At 31.9% G+C, this 20,061-nt stretch overlaps 3 protein-coding genes across 6 annotated transcripts; 1 reads left to right on the top strand and 2 right to left on the bottom strand.

The window, feature by feature from the left end:
- Positions 1 to 996: 996 nt before the first annotated feature.
- LOC107937656 (glutathione gamma-glutamylcysteinyltransferase 3) lies at positions 997 to 4,342 on the bottom strand. 3 transcript variants are annotated; one of them, XM_016870586.2, is made up of 8 exons: positions 4,071 to 4,342; positions 3,826 to 3,982; positions 3,503 to 3,741; positions 3,218 to 3,381; positions 2,914 to 2,965; positions 2,228 to 2,455; positions 1,548 to 2,051; positions 997 to 1,236 (listed from the first exon to the last, which is right to left on the bottom strand). In XM_016870586.2, the coding sequence occupies exons 1-8, from the start codon at positions 4,143 to 4,145 to the stop codon at positions 1,168 to 1,170; spliced, it is 1,488 nt and encodes a 495-aa protein (XP_016726075.1). In that variant the 5' UTR covers positions 4,146 to 4,342; the 3' UTR covers positions 997 to 1,167. The 3 variants fall into 3 exon arrangements, with proteins under 3 accessions (XP_016726075.1, XP_016726076.1, XP_040953868.1); XM_016870587.2 differs by having other exon boundaries at positions 997 to 1,252; positions 4,071 to 4,302; XM_041097934.1 differs by having other exon boundaries at positions 4,076 to 4,267.
- Positions 4,343 to 10,136: 5,794 nt separating this feature from the next.
- Positions 10,137 to 14,490, top strand: LOC107937662 (protein NRT1/ PTR FAMILY 5.2). Its single transcript, XM_016870597.2, has 4 exons — positions 10,137 to 10,301; positions 10,381 to 10,598; positions 12,844 to 13,415; positions 13,494 to 14,490. Exons 1-4 carry the CDS (start codon positions 10,160 to 10,162, stop codon positions 14,389 to 14,391), a joined length of 1,830 nt encoding a protein of 609 aa, XP_016726086.1. The 5' UTR covers positions 10,137 to 10,159; the 3' UTR covers positions 14,392 to 14,490.
- Positions 14,464 to 18,932, bottom strand: LOC107925947 (BRCA1-associated RING domain protein 1). 2 transcript variants are annotated; one of them, XM_016856711.2, is made up of 12 exons: positions 18,540 to 18,932; positions 18,401 to 18,454; positions 18,242 to 18,309; positions 17,531 to 17,862; positions 16,990 to 17,322; positions 16,760 to 16,860; positions 16,378 to 16,564; positions 16,116 to 16,258; positions 15,790 to 15,880; positions 15,314 to 15,479; positions 15,074 to 15,192; positions 14,464 to 14,985 (listed from the first exon to the last, which is right to left on the bottom strand). In XM_016856711.2, the coding sequence occupies exons 1-12, from the start codon at positions 18,632 to 18,634 to the stop codon at positions 14,638 to 14,640; spliced, it is 2,037 nt and encodes a 678-aa protein (XP_016712200.2). In that variant the 5' UTR covers positions 18,635 to 18,932; the 3' UTR covers positions 14,464 to 14,637. The 2 variants fall into 2 exon arrangements, with proteins under 2 accessions (XP_016712200.2, XP_016712201.2); XM_016856712.2 differs by lacking the exon at positions 18,401 to 18,454 and having other exon boundaries at positions 18,540 to 18,727.
- Positions 18,933 to 20,061: the final 1,129 nt, after the last annotated feature.

Below are 20,061 nucleotides of genomic sequence, written 5' to 3' on the forward strand. Positions count from 1 at the left end.
ACAAAAATTAAAGTATGAAACAATTTATGTGAATAAGGAAATTATGATAAAAGCTTAACGAATGTGTTATGAGATGATAAAATATACATAAAGTATTGTAAAAATGAAATTGTGAAAACATTTGAAAATTTTATGATGACAAGGACTAAATTGTTAAACTTGAGAAAATATGTTGATGAAATAATAAAAGTGTAATAAGATATTGAGATAAATTATGTGGTTGAAGTGAAACAAGAAAGAAAATTAATTTAATATGATTAATTAGTGGATATTGAACTTTTATGATAAAAAAATTAAATTAAAAAATTATGAAAATTTATTAAAAAAATATTTGATAAGTAAAGAATGTGGTAGAGAATGTAACATTTTAGTGTTTTGATCCGATGTTCGAGTCAGGTATGAGAATGTTACAATGTACATACCCTTAGCAGTTTTAAAAATGTCTTATGGAACAATATTTGATAAAACATTTTACGGGAATAAAGAGATAATTTAACATTGACTGAAAAATCTTTTACGTTGACCATCTTATTTTACATGACAAAAACATTGGAGAAGACTGAAAATATTTTCAGTAAGCCTAAGGGTGAGTTTGGATGGGCGTTGTATTTACTTGCGGTTAGTGTAAAAACAGCGATGACGGTGAGATTAGATATTGTAGCAATACTATAACGTAAGACAAAAAGTAAGCTAAACACACCGCACCGCACCTAATCGTCCATCCAAACTCACCTTAAATGTTGAATCCACCTATAATAGTGAAAAACCTTGTTTAATAGACGAAAGTGGATAATAAGGGTAGTGGCCCTGTATACTTTTATATAAGCGCTTAGCGTGAAACTAGATCGAACATGGCTCAATCCGTTTCATTATTATTTTTTCCCTCCTAAACAGAGTGGTTCAAAGATGAAAAAATCAGTTGTCTGCAGCATTTATCAGATGAATTTAACTAGGATGCAGAATGCAAGGAATCACTTCCACACATGCATAAAAATATATTCAACAATAATAATAATAGAAATTCTATTTTGCATGTTGAATGTTCACAACAAAATGTGGTTGATGTATAAATATTAGTAGTAAATGACACAAATGACTTTCATAATGAATCCAATACAGAAGTTTGTCCAGTGTTGTTATTCAACAAGATTCTCTAAGAAGAAAAAATCAAGAAGATGAGGGTGAGATATTGAGATCAGCCTTGAGGAAATAGAGCTGCCGTTGCAAATGCAGAACCTGTCAAGCAGACATCCTGAGATAAACTTTTTACTTCTAATGAAAAAATATATATTACGACTGAATAACAAGTATCAAACAGGAAAAACCATGAAAGATTATTGAATTCTTAGCCAAAAGCCTATGGACTATTTGTTAGGATATGTGAAAAGCTTTAAGTGGCTACAGTAATTGTCTAAAATGGGGATGATATCCAGAAGAGAACGGAAACTGGTGTCTAAGAAAAACTCATAAAGTCAATTCCTAAAAGGAAATACGAAGAATTTGATACAAAAAACAAAGAAAAAAAAATATAATAAACCAGACATTACCTCTTCTTGGAGCAAAGTTGGGAGACAGTCTGCAGATGTAAGGCCTTTCATCTCTGCCTGTAGCTTCTCCTCTTTAAGGCCCAACCAGGTATATTGAGGCAGTGCAAAAATAAGTACTGTCAGACCGTCCCCTATTGATGGAGGTATACCAGAACAACTATTTTGGTCAAAATCACATAAACAACTGGGCTTTGTTTCAGATGACGGAATCAGCATATCAACCATTTGTTCAGTGCCATCAGTAGTTACAGTACCAGAAACCACTGTGACAGGCTCCTTACACACAGAGTTTAGAAGTTTTATATCTTTACCGCACCCGTTTAACAACCTAATTTTCCCAGTTAGAAGTCCAGCTCCTTGACAACAAACATTTGCCGCACTGTCAGCCAAGCTATCTGTGTAACCCAAAGGTGCCTCACTTTCGCACAATGAACGCTCAAATCCCAAATATCCCGTCACATTTTTGAATAGTTCAGTCTCTCGTATTTGTTTCAATACTTCTTCCTGAAATTTCAAATTATTCTTTCCATTACTTTCTCTTCCAAGCCATGGAAAGAAATCAGAAAAAGAAATATTTGAACAAATGAAGCTGCAAATTGAAATTCACTCTTTGAAAGGAGGAATTAACGACAAAGATAAATGGTAGTTGACTGAAAGATAAACAAATATGCCCATCATACCTTGAGTGCAACCCTTCCTTTCTCCTCTTCACTTAAAATGGTACTGCCATCATCCTGTCTCCGAACCTCTGCAATCCACTTGATGAAATCCCTCAAACTGGAAGGTGCTGATCTAAATACCACACATAATACATCATTAACATCTTTTAGATTCTTGGAAGTGAGCAAAAGGGGAAGATCTTCTGTTAAGTACTTAGCGACTACATTCCAATTCTCATGTTTACAGCTCTGCATTTGATACACAATAGTAGTACCAGTTATCACCTCTTTGAACAATAAAGCTCTGGCAAACATAAAGAACATATAGAAAAAATAAATCCAGATTTGAGAAACACTTAGAGATGGAAAGGAGCTCTACTATCAACATCAATAATGAAATACTTTATCATAATACAATAAGTAAATCTTAATTTCAATATTCCCATATTCAGTTTGAAGATTTTAAATTCCCCTGCATCTCCCAGGTTCAAATTGCATGAAAAATAAAGAGCATAATCAAAATTCCAATGCCACTTTTAAGTTTCAATAATGAATCAGATTTTGCGATTTGATACTATACTCATTCAACAGTCATTATATAGTAAATTGACACTTGAGAAGGAAAAAGGAAACTAGTAAAACGATTTATATCAAGACATAAAGAAAGTGTTACATGGGACTGATCTGCCAAAGATAAATTCAAGTACCATAGTGTAAAGAACAGATGTTGCTTTCTGAAGCTTAGACATAACCATGAACCTGAGAAAAGCAAGCATGAATTGCCATTAGGACACAACCAGGTAGTTGCCACTAATAACAAGCTGGCAGGTTGCATAATTTACTATAATACAATCAACCAATAAAAGGTATATTTTAAAATCAAGTTAGAAGCTACAAACGAAATGCGAATTGAAGCTGAGCATACTTGCAGAGAAAACAAAAAACAATTAAAGTAACAAGTAACAACCATTAATAAGAGCCTAAATATATGAAGAGGAGAAATCAGATTACCCCCTACAATGTCCAGTTGCTTTATCAATAGTATTCATGGCATCCCAAAGAAGCGAAAGAGGAACCCAATGAGGAGGGTATTTGAATCTAGCAACATCCAAAATCAGAACCATGTCCTTTCCAGCATGGTAACCCCCTATCGGAGAAAAATGGCCCGATCCTGTCTGCAACCAATCACATTTTCAAATTGGCAAGCACAAAAATAGAAAGGTTTTCAAGAAAAAAATAAAGGGTCAATTAGTAGTTGTATATACATGTTGAAATTCGAGTCAATGAAATGATTACCTGCTTGAAAACCGCTCTATTGTAGGAGACAATCAAATGGCAATCCTCTGATGAAGTACAAGAGACCACGCGTTCCCGGAAATCTTCAATGCTAGATTGATCGGTCCTGAAAGGTTCAACTTGAGCACCATTGCAAACAGCCAAACAAGCAACTTTCCCAAAAGTGATGCCTTGACTTTTGATTTTCTCCAGTGGCTCGCAACAATCTAACATTGAATCATCAAACCATCTCCAAGGTCCTAATTTAAAAAAATAATATTAATTAATTCAGTTGGATAGTTCGAAATTTAAGTAAATTATGAAAAAGGGGGGAAGAAAAGTACCTTTCCAGGTTCTACCAGGATCGATAGCGAGGGCGTTTAAGACCATGGCGAGAGTGGCGAGTCCGCAATACGCAGGCTCCGATTGCGTTTGGTAGTATGATATTAGTTTGAAAAACCCTTCCGCCGTTCCTCCCGCTAAAGCTTCCGTGAACAATTGCTGGTAAAAAGAAAATTAAAAATATTTGAAAAGATTAGAGAATGAGAAAGAGATAAATTAGGGTTTATGTTCATTGGTTTCCAGCTACCTTGCCTTCGGGAGAAGAAAACTCGATGGCAGGAGGAGAGGGAAGAACTCTTCTGTAAAGACCCGCCACCGCCATTTTCTGTTTTTTTTCTTTTTTTTCTTTTTGGTCGTTTTAAGTTCTGACTGTCACCGTAGCGTTATGACACGGCGGAGGTAGATATAAAGAAACGATCCCAATTGCCAGCCCACCACATTTCTGTAATCCGCGTATGGTGAACGCAAAACTCAGACTTGAGTCAACTCTCCGAGTCCACTTTCTTTTTCAGAAATTCCACTTTTCTTTTTGGGTAAATTCCAAAATAGTCACTTTTGTTTACCTCATGTTGCAATTTAGTCACTTATGTTTGAAATGTTACGTTCTAGTCACTTACATTATCGTGTTGTAACATTTTAGTAACTGAGCTGCTACTTACTGTTAACGGTGTAATTGTAAGCTGATGTAGCACGTTAAATCATCATTTCAAATGAAAATTTTAGGTTAAATTATATAATTGGTCCCTATATTTTTTCGTTTTGAGCAATTTATTTTTTTATGTTCTTTTAACTTCTTCTTTTTTCATTCTCTTCTGCTTCTCTATTTCTTTTAAGGTAGTTTTTTATGTTGTCCATTTGTTAAAACTAGTAAACATAATCTTTACCCACCAAATAAACCAAGTCCTTGTTTCTTTTACATTACTCCTAAATTGAATTTCACTCGAAAACGAATAGCAATTATTCTTAATCAAATTTCGATTTGAATAACTTAATTTTGAAACTAAATCAGATCTAACTAATCAATATAAAAATCATATCTTTAATCAAAGCTAAACATAAATTGAATTATTTAAATTTAAAACTATTTTTTTCATTTCTAGATATTTTACAGAATCGTGTAGATTATTCATTTCCTTTTATTTTATTTTCTGATGAATAAAATTAAGCAAATGATAGAATTAATCTAAACCTTCTTGGATATTACCAAGCAAGCTTGATTGGAAGCTGAGCATGGATGAACTGAAAAGAGAAAGGGAGCATGGAACCAAACTGGTTTGTGTAAAGTTGAGGGTAAGTTTCATATGGTGGTCATTTTAGTCATTAAGAGTGTAGAGCTCATTTGAAGAATCCGTGAAATAGCATAGTCATTAAGATAGATAAGGTGGTCGTAGGGATTGGTTAGGAGGCTGAAGGAATGAGCTCGAAAAACTTTGTTGAGGGTAGATTGACATAAGTCACGGTTGGCGAGGTCTTTGAGTGAGGCGAAGTTGTGGACTAGGTCATTGAGAGCTCCAAATTAGTTCGTTAAAGCAGTGATGAACGATGAGGGTTTGTAATTGTGGGGTAATAATATGTGAAGCAAACTTTATTTTGGTTCCATCTTTCACCTTTTATTTTTCCATAAACATAAAAAAAAACTTTAACAAATGGAAAATATAAAAAAAAATAAAAAAATAAACTAAGTTAAAGGAAATGGAGAAGGGAGAAAAATAGAGGGAGAAACATAAGAGAATGGGAAAAAGAAAAAGAAAAAAAAAAGGATAAAGTTAAAAGAATATAAAAGAAAAAAAATTAAATTGCTGAAAACAAAAAAATATAAGGACCAATTGTTTAATTTAATCTTTTTTTTTTTGAAATGATGATTTAGCGTGTCATATCAGCTTACCATTACACTGTTAACAATAATTAATGGCTCACTGACTAAAATGTTATAACACGATAAAGTAAGTGATTAGAACATGCCGTTTCAAACATAAATAACTAAAATATAAGTTGAAATAAATACTACATCTAAACCCTGTTAGAAGTCGTTACTAGAAAAATATGGGATTATCCATTTTGTATTATCAACATTATTTTCTGAGGTATTTATTTAAAAAATTTTATTTTACACATCTGATTTTATTTTTTACAATTTTCAAGTGCGAAAATCTGAATTAACTCGAAGTTTTTTTATTTATTTTATATTTAAAAATTTGTAGCTAAACATTTAGAAAAGTGGTATACTCAAATTAAATCGAGAAATTCTTCTCTATGCTCGAGAAAAAAAAATGTGATGTATCAAAACTTTTTAAGGGTGGGTTTTGATGGACGATGTGGTTCCTTGCGGTTAGTGTAAAAACAATAGTGGCGATGAGATTAAATATTATAACAATACTGTAGCGTGAGACAAAAAATAACCTAAACGCACTACCCATTCAAACTCACACTAAGTTGTATCAATGCCAAAATTTCTAACATTTTAATTAAAAAAAAGTTTATATACACTTTTTTTTCTAAACTCGTCATAATTTAGCATTACTTAAAAAAATAGTGAAAAGTTGTTTTTGAGAAGTGTGATTTAAGTTTTTATGTTTATTAAAATTATTGTGAAAAATAAATAAAATGTCTATTTATGATATAATATTGTAAATTAAAGATAAAATTAGCTTAAATGATATTTAAATTCGCTATTATCATGATATATAAAATTTTAATTTTAAATAATTTTAAGCAATTAATATATTTTTTTGTAAAAATTAATTTGAGGATATAAATCATATTTTAGATATTAAAATCACACATAAACACAATTCTAATTATAAATTAATAAAACTTCAGAAGTAATGGAATAATGGATTTAAATGCAAAATATCTTTCATTTATGGTATTTGTGATACTACCACAATGCCATGTAAACATTATTTTAGTATTAACAAATATTCAGTTTAAATTATAGTACAAATATAAAAATTATGGTAATTTATTGTTAATACTGTGATATATAAAACACAAATTTTAAATATATTTTAAAATTATATTATGGTAAATTTAAATGCATAAATTTATTGTTTTTCGATTTAAAATTTTAGGTTAAACACATTTTGGAATTTAAATTTGACAATTTTTATCATACTGAGGCCTCGATTTTTTTTTCAAGTTAAGCTTTCAATTTGACAATTGTTTCCACATTGGGACTTCAGCTTCTTTTTTTATCCAAGTTAGTCTTTAAAAACCTTAAAGTTCATGCCTTAATATGAGAATAATTACAAAGTTCAGTACCTAGCTTAGATCATAAAATGTTCAGGCCCCAATGTAGAAAAAGTTACCAAGTTCAAGTCTTAAATAGTGATTTAACCCCAAAAATTATATTATTTGAATGAGCGTTGTTGTCGTGATTAGCCCTGAACTTTTGTGTACTTGTACCAAAAAAAAAATTTGATACTTATACTATTTTATTATGTATCAATTTAATCAGATATTTTATTTGTACAAATATTATATTGCACATTAAGTGAAAGTTTAGATGGTACTTGAAACATTAACATTTTGGATAATGATATTAAATTCAAAATTTTCTTTCTTATTCTAAAATTATGATTATTTTAATAAAATATGTGATGAAAATGAAAACCCCTTTTCATAGTTTAATGCTCAACTCGTGGATGACCAAATATATATATAAAGGGTCATAAGCTTAAGTACATGTAACTAGTTAAGCCACAACCCCCTAAAAGTTAAAATACAACATTTCCTTAAATGAGCCAAAGCCCCACCATTGACCTCTATGGGTTAATATACTATTTGATATTTTAATTTAGTTTTAATATTTAATTTAATTTTTTTTTGTCTTTATCAAGTATTTATGTTCTTTACTAGAACACACATGTCAAATATTTATTGGATCTAAACATGTTCATGGGTCAAGTCACCCATCCAGACCCAAAGGCCTACTTAAAAAAGGGAGGGTTTGAACAAAATACGAGGCTTGAAAAATAGGCTTGGTCTTTGGGCAAGAATTTTTGATCCGAGCCTAGCTCAGCCCGAATGTTATGTTATAAAATAATATTATATTAATTATATATGTTAAATAATAATTATATATATATATTAAATTACCAATTAAACTTATTGCCCAATACCCTAAAATAAACTTACCCAACCCAAAATATTTAATACAATAAAATATTTATTATATTTATGGTAGTTTTTTTTAATATAAATACTTTTTAATGTGTTAAAAAAATTATTTTAGCCATTTTCTAATGCATTTATTGTATTATATTTTTTAAAAATTAATTTTAAATAAAAAATATAAAAAAATTAATTTTGTTGGGCTGGGGTTGGACAAAAAGTAGGCCCATTTTTTTGTCCGGACCAATCTCAAGTTTTAAAAAATAATTTAAATACCTTGCATTGGCCTAACTTAAACACAGCCTAACTTATGAGTAGTTCTAATTAGACTATATAATATCATTTAAGTACCAAATTGAGAAATTGTATATTAAGCCTATCAGTTTAGGGCAGGCGAAAAAAGCATATACCATAATTGATACATGTCCAAACAAAGACAAGAACATGTGTGGTTTTACATGAATGTCCCCTAACTGGTATCATCAAACTAAAATTCGAGGGTGGAATTTTTCCTTTCATTTTAGAAATTTTCATTCCTTTCTTTTGATTCCATTCATAATACTTTTGTCTTTAACCCTAAAGCATCTGTCTTTGTCACTGGCTCATTTTTTGCCCATCTATTTTTGTTTGTTCATATCCTAGTTGCGACACTTTGTCTCTCCCAATAATATTTATATTGTCGATTGAGTCTTAATTTTATTGACATAAATATTATTATCAATGCAAAAAGATATGAGTTCGAGTGCGTTAAAATATATTTTCCTCCTATTTATGGATTGGGAATAAATTATGAGTAATTCTAGACATTATTTTTTATTAAATTATAAGCTTAGATTGGAATTTTGCAAGGTTGTTCAAGGACAAGGGGATGAAATCAAATGGAAAAATCCATGCAAAATTGATATTTACACAGTAGTTTTTTTATCCAAGTGCCTCTTCATTGTTTCTCAATGAACCATGTTGAATATAATAAATAAATGAAAATGAAGGATCAAATTTTATATAAAGTTGCATTCTTGAAGGGTTTAATGTTAATTTTCTATAAATATTGGGTTATTTCTAGTTTTACTATTTTCCAAAATATGTATCTTTTATTATTATCATTAATTTCTTAATTAAGTATAGTGTCACGAGACAAAAATGACAATAACTTAAATGAGAAAATTTGAAAAATAACTTTACACATTTTAAATGAATTATATTATTACGGTGCCATTTTCTTTTTTTAAAATTAATATGTTTTGTTCTAATTTTATATATTTTGTTATTAATATTAATTTTCAAATAATATGTTTATTTATTGGATGTTATTTTTAAACGCACACATATATTCTAAATATATGATTATTACATGCATATACGTGTATGTAATAGAATTACAATTCTATCAACTTTTTCAGTTCGAAATCGAACTTTTCTGATAATTTAGAAAATATTTTGACATAATTTAATTCCTTTTAAACATACGATCACATGACATTTATATACCTTCACATTTTTTATATAATGAAACAATTTTTTTGAACATGAAAAAGGAAAAAAATTGTATAATATTTATCCAACTCTAATAAAAATGGTACGATGTATATGCCACATCATCAAAAATTTTTTAAAATAAACCACATAAAATTATTTTGACAAAATTCACATTGAAAAAATTGGTTTCACCATTGAAAAGTCACATTTAAAAATTAAAAAAAATATTAAATTATAGTAAAGTTAGATTGATTTAATTAAAAAATTATTAAAAATTAAAAAAAAAAGTTCAACTGTAAATTCAATTGGTTTATACTGATTTTTGGTCCAATCGATTTAATGTCATTCTCCGAAATGATTCTGGCGGATTAAAACATCATTAAAAAAATTAAATAAAGAAAAAGGACATGCCATAAATTTTACCAAAAATGAAGACTCGGTGAAAAGAAGTGATTAAGAAAGAATAAATATAAGATTTCTCTTAGGTTATTTTTGGTGTCTAATCTAAGATCCATTCGGCCATGTCAGTGTCACTACCACAGTGCTCTCAACCAAGATGGAGATTGGTGAAAATAATAGTTTTAAAATTCATTACTACTGATAACGTTGTTAGGTTGGCAATTACACATAGCAAGTTTGAGGTTGTTGAACCATCTCCCCTCAGCTAATTAACTGTCCCCTCAAACGAACCTTTATATAAAGTGAAGGGTTGTCACAAAGGACAGTACTTAATAATATCTCTTGGTAATGGCAAAGGTATTAGCAGAAGAAAAAGGATCAGCAAATGGAAGAGATGATGACTATACTGAAGATGGAAGTGTGGATCTTAAAGGCAGGCCTGTGTTGAGATCTATAACTGGAAGATGGAAAGCTTGTTCTTTCATTGTTGGTAAGTATTATAAAAACCAATGCTATATATATATATACAGTGTTGGAGAGAAACCCAGAAGCTATGTATGTATTTGCAGGATATGAAGTGTTTGAGAGGATGGCATATTACGGAATAGCATCAAACCTAGTGGTGTATTTGACGAGGGAGCTGCATGAAGGAACAGTGAAATCTTCGAACAATGTTAATAACTGGGTTGGAACAGTGTGGATTACACCAGTTTTAGGGGCTTATATTGCGGATGCTCATCTGGGTCGTTATTGGACTTTCCTTGTTGCCTCTGCCATTTATCTCTCGGTAACTTCTTTTTCTTCTTATCCGACATAATGCTTAGAATTACTGTTGAAATGCATAGTAATTTTTATAACTACTCATAAACCTTCTCTAACCAATAAATAAGAGGATAATACATTTTAGTACACTTGAACTCGCATCCTCTTACATTGACAACAATACCCATGCCAATTAAGCAAAGATCAATCGACTCCTATATATCTCTTTTAAACACTCACTAACTATGAATATTTATATGTATCTATTTGTATACTAAAATATGAAATTTAGTTCATCTTCGTCCCCTCAAAATAAATTTCATATATTTATATTTATAACACCAAAAGAAAATTGAATATTTTTCTTTTAACATGTAATTATATGTATGTGTTTACTAAATAAACTTAAAATAAATATTGATTTGATCCAAATCTTACAAATAATTGATATAGATATAAAATCATTTTATGTTTATATATTCCATACAGATATAATTATTTTTATCTAATATAAAAATAAATTGATATATTTATTTCTTTAAATAAATATATAATAGAATCCAAATTCGTATAATTAAACCAAATCAAACTTCGTTTATCTTGCTCGTTTGTTTATAACATAAATTTAAGTATAATTGGTTTTTTTCATATCAACTGATAGCATTGAAAAGTAAGTTATTTCTATGTTTAATGTCTTTATGACCAATATTTTCATAATCGGATCGGTCGGTTGAATCGGTTGATTCTTGAATTGGTACAGATCAATTGAACTGACAAAGCTAGTTGAACCGAATACTTTTAAAGTAATTTTTATTTTATTTTATAAATTTTCAATTATTTATTTGATTTGAACCGATAAAATCAAGTATCAGTAATATAATCGGTTCGATCATAGTTTTGATTCCAAAATTATTTTTTTTTTATTTTGAAATTCATGGTTTTAATTTTTTTTATAGAGGAATTCATAGTTTTAATTGAAAGTTCAGAATTAACAAAGGCTACTAGGTGAAGCCTAGGTGAGTAGGTCCTTTGCCACATGAAAAATTGTAATTTAGGGTGCAATTGATAAATGGATGTTTGTCTCATTCTTTACTTATAAAGTCGAGGGTTCAATCCGTACTTACGAAATAGAACACATTTCATAAGTAATCTTTTATTATCTTAAAAGAAATAAAATATTCAAATTATTATATTTAATTTTTATTTGAAACTATCTAAAATAATATAAAATATTATATTAATAAGTTTAACTTTATAAAAATTAAAATTTATTATCATTAATTTTTATTAATATAACAAATCATTTTTATGTGTAATTTTTCGATTTATCGAACAATACCTTAATCACTCTTAAACATTAATTAAATCCTTTTGTAGCCCTTTGACTAAAGGCAAATTACGATTTTTGCACTCACAATTAATAATTCAATTTAAACTTTTTTAACATAAATTCTTTGATTTTAGCCCTCAAAATTTTATAATTTTATAATTGTATATCAGTCTCCCAACACAAAATTCCTAATTTCCTTAAAAATCTGTATCAGTTTATTTATAAGTGAAGAAGAAAAAAAACTATGACCTTAGTGATTGGTATTGGTTGTCCATATCCATTTTACTTTCATTGTTATGATTTTTTTTCAAAAATCTAGACTTGTTATAAAGTGATGAAATTTTCTCATTCATGTTAATTCAAGATAAGATAGTTTTGTTCCTATTATGAAATTGCTAAAATATTGTTAAAAAATGTGCAAAGATAATTTAATCAACATAAAAAGAGAAATTGCTAAGTGTTCTTTTATACATATTTTTGTACTTACATAAATGTATATACATCCGATATTTAATATCGTAGTGGAGTGTAGTTGGCCAATGGCTAAGCTCGATCCATGCATGATTGGCGACATGAATTCCTGATATCATGGGTTGTGGGGAAGAACTATTTAATGATAGTGAGACATGGTTTTAAATTTTAATTGTGAAACCAGACACTGTTTGATTATCAGTTTAATGCAGTTGACTTGACATGTCTTCCTCCATGTCCCATCCCATCCCCATAGATGAATCTTTTGATGTCATTTCAGTTACCTCTTTCCCAAGTAATCCATAAGTTTCAAACCCAAACAGTGAGATAAAGAAAGCATTTACATGTGCGTATACACACCATTCTCGTGTTCGATCCAACGCCATGCTTGCACTGATGAATTTTCATTTTCATTTTAGTTGGGATAATGATAATAATTTTGTTTAAACATGTATGGGAAAATAAACAGGGAATGTGCCTCTTAACCCTAGTAGTTTCAGTGCCTGCCTTGAGGCCTCCATCATGTGGTCATGGCTACAAAGCAATAAACTGCAACAAAAGAGCCTCGGGTTTCCAAAAAGGCATATTCTACTGTGCACTATACATAATCGCAGTAGGAACCGGTGGAACCAAGCCTAATATTTCCACCATGGGTGCCGACCAGTTCGATGACTTCGAGCCTAAGGAAAGGGTTCAAAAGCTGTCTTTCTTTAACTGGTGGATGTTTAGCATTTTCTTTGGCACCCTCTTTTCCAACACTTTCTTGATCTACATACAAGACAATGTGGGGTGGAGTTTGGGTTATGGCATTCCAACAATTGGTCTCTTGGTCTCTGTCTTGGTGTTCTTAGTGGGAACTCCATTCTATAGACACAAATTGCCTTTGGGCAGTCCTTTTACCAGGATTTTCCAAGTGCTTGTGGCTGCTGTTAGGAAGTGGAACATGCCGGTCCCGACCGACCCAAAAGAGCTTCATGAGCTTAGCTTGGAAGAGTACTCGAAGTCTAAGCAATTCAGAATTGATTACACCCCTTCTTTAAGGTTGGTTCTCTCTGTTTTTAGTAGCTTATTAAGAACTTCATTAAGGTTTGACTGATTATAACTGTACTTTCTCTGTAGATTCCTTGACAAAGCTGCTGTAAAGACTGGGCCAAACTCGGCATGGAAGCTGTGTCCGGTGACTCAAGTCGAAGAAACTAAGCAGATGGTAAAAATGGTCCCCATTTTGGTAGCAACATTCATTCCAAGCACTCTAGTAGCTCAGATGGGAACATTGTTTATCAAACAAGGAACCACCCTCGATCGTAGCATGGGTCCTCATTTCCAAATCCCCCCGGCTTGTCTCACAGCATTTGTTACGATCTTCATGTTGATCAGCATTGTTCTATATGACCGGTACTTTGTTCCAATAGTGAGGCGTTACACCAAAAATCCCAGAGGCATCACATTGCTTCAAAGAATGGGAATCGGCATTATCTTGCAGATCATCGTTATGATAATTGCTTGCTTTGCTGAAAGGAAAAGACTCAGCGTCGCTCGAGAGCATCAGAAACTGGGTGCATATGATTCTATTCCTCTCAGTATTTTCATACTTCTACCCCAGTTTGCCTTGGTAGGGGTGGCTGATGCATTTGTGGAAGTTGCAAAGCTAGAATTCTTCTACGACCAAGCACCAGAGGGGATGAAAAGCCTCGGAACCTCATATTTCACTAGCAGCATTGGGATTGGGCATTTCCTTGGTAGTTTTATTTTGACGACAGTTTCTGATATGACTAAGAGGCATGGTCATAGAGGGTGGATATTGGACAACCTCAACACCTCTCACCTGGACTATTATTTTGCCTTCTTGGCTGCACTAGGCTTCTTAAACTTCCTCTTCTTCTTGGCTGTGGCCAAACTTTTTGTTTATAATGCAGATGTGAAAGAATCAGACACAGGATTGCAGGAAGCCACGGATGCTTCACAGAACAAAGCTTCAAGTAAAGTCGAAGCATTAAGGGCTGGTACAAGTTACTAATATCACATGTAATTCCAGTTCATGGCTGTTATAATGGTATTGTACAAGTCAAAAATAACTTTGCTCATGTAATGATGAAAATGCCCCATCCAAGTTCAATTAGTTGCTGCCAAGCTCAAAAGAGCTCATATGACTATTACAATACAGATATACAGAGAAAGAGCAAGTTCTACCTTCTAAAACAGGACTAGCCTATTAAGTTACTGGTCATTCTTTAGCTAAAAAAAATCAATCATCATTATTTAGTTAGTTGACAAAAGGCTGCAACTTACATGCTGCAATTGATTCTAAAAGCCATGTGTGACCAATGACTTGTCCACCTAATTTTGTGGCTATATCCTGTGCTTCACTAACCCTCTGCCAAATAATTGTTACTTCTTCTCCTAACTCAGATCCTTGAGGTGCATCCAGGTTATACACAACAACCATCTTTGTTTGAGCTCTCTGTTCACCATTTTTGTGTGCCACTAGTTCCTCCATTCTTCTCAAAACAATACCCCCTGCGGTGACAACTAGATTTTGAAGATCTTCCTTGTAACCAGACACAAAGTCACCCACAAAATAAAAGCTAAAGCCATCAAAGAGCTTTGGTGCCTGCAAGAGAAAGAAGTTACTTATTTGCAAAAGTAACATTACCAACTTGAAAAACTAGCACACTTAAGTTCATAAGAGTAAGACTCACATTATCCAATACCCTGAGTCTGCCAGTTTTAGGACCATCACAACACCCATGGTTGTCAAGACTAACTTCATAAGGTTCTTCATTCAAAGGATACATTGCTTTCACACATTCCTTTATCCCTGTAGAGTCAAGCTTGCATATCAATTTTTGGGTAGTGGTTGAACTTTAACCAAGCACAAATGGAACAAAGGAAAAGAAAAATGAGGCCCATGGATGGTGGAAAAAGAACAACGAACTCACAATTTAATTTAAGAACCCACTTCCCGTCTGAAATGGCCATGAGAACTTTAAGTGTCCTAGTGCATGCACCATTCTCATCTGTAGAGGCAATCACATGAGTGACATCCGGCCTCCAAAACTTGGATACAGTTACACCAATCATTTTTGCAAACTTGACCAGAAGAAACTGCAATAAAATAAAACAATAAGTAACTAAATAAATACCACATGAGAGTCAATTGTTGTGAAAAGAAAAGCCCATTAAGGGTATTCTATCAACGAAAGAATTTCCAAATTAGATTTTGTGTATCCATTTCATCAATCATGAAACTTTTAACACCAAAAAGAATCAATTAACGAGAAATTTCAATACTTGCAAAAATATCATCAGTATACAAGTTTACCTTTCAGCACAATAAAACACATACGCAAGTCAAAGATATAATTATTAAAAAAGATAACTACTCAACAGAAAAATGGGTTTCATCTAATCTAACCTTCTCCTCAGGAGACAAAGCAGATCCACAGAAAACCCAATCTTTCTTATTCTCTGGCTGGCCCCAGAAAGTGTTGGATTTCAGCTGGCCACTGCATGCAGAACCACAATCAGTTTACTCTCCAGACAATTCAATAACCAGTTAAGATTCCATAACTGGAAACAAAAACTAGAGAAATTACAACTTCAAATAATTTGGCCTTTTTTGCCATTTCTTTCTTCTTAAGAGAAAGTAAATGAAAATGAAATAGTTAAGTCCCTCAAAAAGCATGCAAAGGAGTTATACACCTGCGTAAGACGTCTAAGATATTTTAATTGATTAATTACCTTTCAGTTGGCACTCTATCATCAGCAGATAGACAGTTTCCAGGCTTCTCATTTGGGAACTTGGCTGCAGAATGGGCCTTTCTAGACTTCTCACTTGGAAACTTGACTGAAGAATGGGCAGGACAAAGCACAAGAAAGTCCTCCTATAAGAGAGGAAAAAATTTGTAAGCAAAAAATTGAAATTGCAAAGCATACAAAAGGAAAAGCAAAACATCAAAGAATCAAAGCATATCTCATATAAAATATGGTACAGCAGAATTACATAGTCCCATCGACATTTTGGAATCTCTTTTGCACAAGGGAAATGATAGCTTCTGCGGCAAGACTTCACATAACAGCCAAGTGCAGCACCCTTCAGTCCACATCTGCTGCACTTCAGCTTTGCACCCCTTGCCAGTTCTGGTTTAAGGTTCTTAACATTGTCACCAACAAAATACACTTGAGGTGCCCTGCATTTGAAGACAATATAAGTGTATCTCTAGCAGCAAGAAAGCTACAACAAAAAGAAAAGGCTAACCGTGTCAAAATAAAACATGACCATAATATATAAACAAGGTACACTGAAACTACCATCTTCCCTAACAAAAACCCATAATTTCCCTTTCACTTAAACATTATACAATTCAAAGTCTCCAATAAATTACCATTCAATACACGAGCTGTGAACATGTATAACATTTGAGCCAAATGAAGCATCTCCTGTTACCGGTTTTCCATTGATATAATGTAACATCATTCCAGTGGCCTGCGAAATTTATAAGAATACAAGCTCTAGTAACTTCCTTATATGAGGAAAGCCAAAAATTTAAAAATATTATCTTAAAGATAAATTTTAATAAAAGGGAGAATCAAGTAATGCTCAACAGGACCTTACCTCAGAGATTTTAGAGGACTGGCAAAATTCACAAATAGCCCTATTTACATTCATGTTCTCTGATGTCACAAGCAAACCAGTACCAGCAAGAGGTGCTCCATTTTGAGATCTTAATTGACAATCAGAAGTCACAATGTTTTGAGCTTGCAGATCTGATTGACAATCATCCATGGTTTTTGCACCCCCATCTAATGTCCCATAGTTCAACCTCTTTTGTCTCTTGGAATCACATAAATGACCATCAATCCCTAAAACAGAATCATTCTGCTTCAGACCTATCATATCATCAAAATTTCTCTTCCCCGCTCCCTTGGCTGGAAAGTTTGCAGGACTCTGAGAAATCATTAAGAGACTGTGAGCAAGTAATATTATAAACAAACAGATGGAACAAAATTCAAAATGCTCCACAAGAAATAGTATAAACATAAGCAGTCTAAAGACCGAGGGAAGTGTTATACAGCTACAAACATAAACGGTAGAAACAAAGTTAAAGAATTTATACATCCAGCTATAACATAATGCAGGAAAGGTGAATTCTTACATGCTCGCTATCATTGTCAGAGACCTTTGTATCACCATAGGAAGGCGGGCTGAGGGATGCTTGATCAGCTTGGTTCATGATGATCTGCCTATTCCTAGACTCTTGAGATGCCCCTATTTGTTTATGGGAAACTGATCGTAACAAATCAACTCCATCTTTGTTAGGAGTCTCGTAACCTACATCTGTAGCACGCCTTTGCATGCTGCACTTATCAAATTTTTCAGTTTTGCCAACCCCATCTTCAATGGAATGAGAAAGGTTGGCAGAAAATGCAGAATCCAAACTTCTATAGATTCCTACTATATTCTCCATGAAGGTCAAAGGCCTTAGATCTGCATCCAACACAGCCATTTGTCATCCATAAAATGAAACTCATAATACAAAACAAAAACAAATTTCCAAATAATCATGGAAAAGCAGAGAGACGTTCATCCTAATACCTACCAATAAAATTAAGTATTATCTACTTAAATTTTAATTTAATTTGTTTTTAAAATTAATAGACTAAAAATTAAACTCAAATTAACTAAACCAAAAATAATCCGAAACATGAAAACGATATTAATCCAAAAATTTTTAACCACAAATGGACTCAAACTAAATCCGTCAACTCAATAAGTCCAGAAATAAGATAAACCTAAATATTAACCTTCTTTAGCTCCGCCGCCTTTTTTCGGTAATGAAAAATCAAAGTAAATAAATGAAATCTACCTCGATTTGCGCATTGAACTTTGCAAATAGGGCACTCTAAACCAAACTCAGTTCTTGCTACGCACGAACTGCAATATTTTTGGAAAGAGAAAAAAAATTAAAACCAAGCAATGAATAATCAAAACTCGAAATGGAGATGGAGAAGGAAAAGACAGTAACTCGCAGAACAAATGATCACATGGGAGCAACAATGGCCGCTTAAACAAGTTCAAGCTGAAAAAAAAACCAGCATTTAAAATGATAATAAATCCAAAATCCGAAACTCAAAAAAAAACGGCGAAAATAACATAACACGAACCAGAGAGGACACTTAAGCTCGAGACCCAGTTTTTGGAGATGAAGAACCCAAGGATTCATTGCTCTGCTACTATTCTGCTTAGTCGAAAAGCTCATTCTTTGAGAACTCTAAAACTAAACCCCAAAATGCTCTCTCCTGAGAGTGAATTAAAATAAAATAAAAAGGAAAGCGAGGGGTTTTCAGGGATGGGATGGGACTGGTTAAGAGGTTTATAGAGGAAGCTCTAAACGACAGAGAGATCTTTCGCATCTGATTGACGTGGGTGGATATGTTTACACGTGGACGGCTGAGATTTGTCAGGTTAGAAAAAGGCGGCCTTTGAGATTTGTAGTTGGCGGAACTGAATGGGTTTATGTTTTTGAAGTTCGCCCGCGTGTTTTTCTTTTTTGTGTTAATGATCTCCCGCGCTTTCGTCGTTGATTTTGAAAGGATTCCTCACATTTTCCCGCTTATTTATTTATTTTGTTTTTCAATTTTAGAAATCTATGTTTGTTAGCACTTTTTGTAACGACTCAATCTTTACGGCATTAAAAAAGTACATATCAAGCCTCCGTCTTAATGAAATGAGTTTATAAATAATTATTAGTAATATTTATGAGTCTAGTAGTGAATTTAATTAGATCTTAATTAAGTGAATTTAGCTTAATTAAGTGAAAATAAGAAGAATAACTAGATTGAATAAGGGGTAAAAATTGAATTATAAATTTAAAAAAATATAAAGTACCAAAATAGTAAATATGCCACTAAGTAATAGTTGAGGCGGCAAAATAATGAGAAAAATCTAAAGATTTTTAATGATTTAAGTTATTATTAATTAATATTAGAATATAATAGTATAGATTATTATTTAATTGATATTATCTTATTAAATTAATGAAATATATATATTAAAGCCAAATGTATACATGTGTAATAAAAATAAGCGTATAATTGTAATTCATGAATTTAAATTACTTATTATTTAAGTAAATAGATCTTTATTATCTATTTTTAAGTAAAAGATATTTATTAATTAAATAATTATATTATAATATTTCTATGTGGTAAAAAATTTAAAACATGAAAAATGTATGATGATGATATAGTACATGTGTAAATATAAGTAATATTACACTTGTAATAAATATATTGATTATTGTTGGCACCATTTTTTGTAAAACGGGGTCAATTTGATTTTTGAAAATGAAAACGGAAACGGGAGTCGCCACCGATCCTTTTTATTTAGGTGTGATCAGGTCACCTCAAAAAGTAGTTGTTTTTAATAAGCGATTTGACTTTATTAAAACAACAATTTTGGTCCACGAAATTCAGAAAAAATGAGTTCGGGAGTCGATTACGTACAAGAAACGGTTAGCACCCTCGTAACGCCCAAAATTGGTACCTAGTTGATTAATTAACGTCTTACTGTCGAAAATTAAAAACTTTGAAGAGATTTAAAATACGATCCTTTATTTTAAAAAACTTATATAAGTCAAGTTACTCGTTAAGACCCTCTCATTTTGGAAAAAAATGTCACACCCAA

Source organism: Gossypium hirsutum, chromosome D07 (genome assembly GCF_007990345.1).
Source record: "Gossypium hirsutum isolate 1008001.06 chromosome D07, Gossypium_hirsutum_v2.1, whole genome shotgun sequence".
Classification (NCBI taxonomy): domain Eukaryota; kingdom Viridiplantae; phylum Streptophyta; class Magnoliopsida; order Malvales; family Malvaceae; genus Gossypium; species Gossypium hirsutum.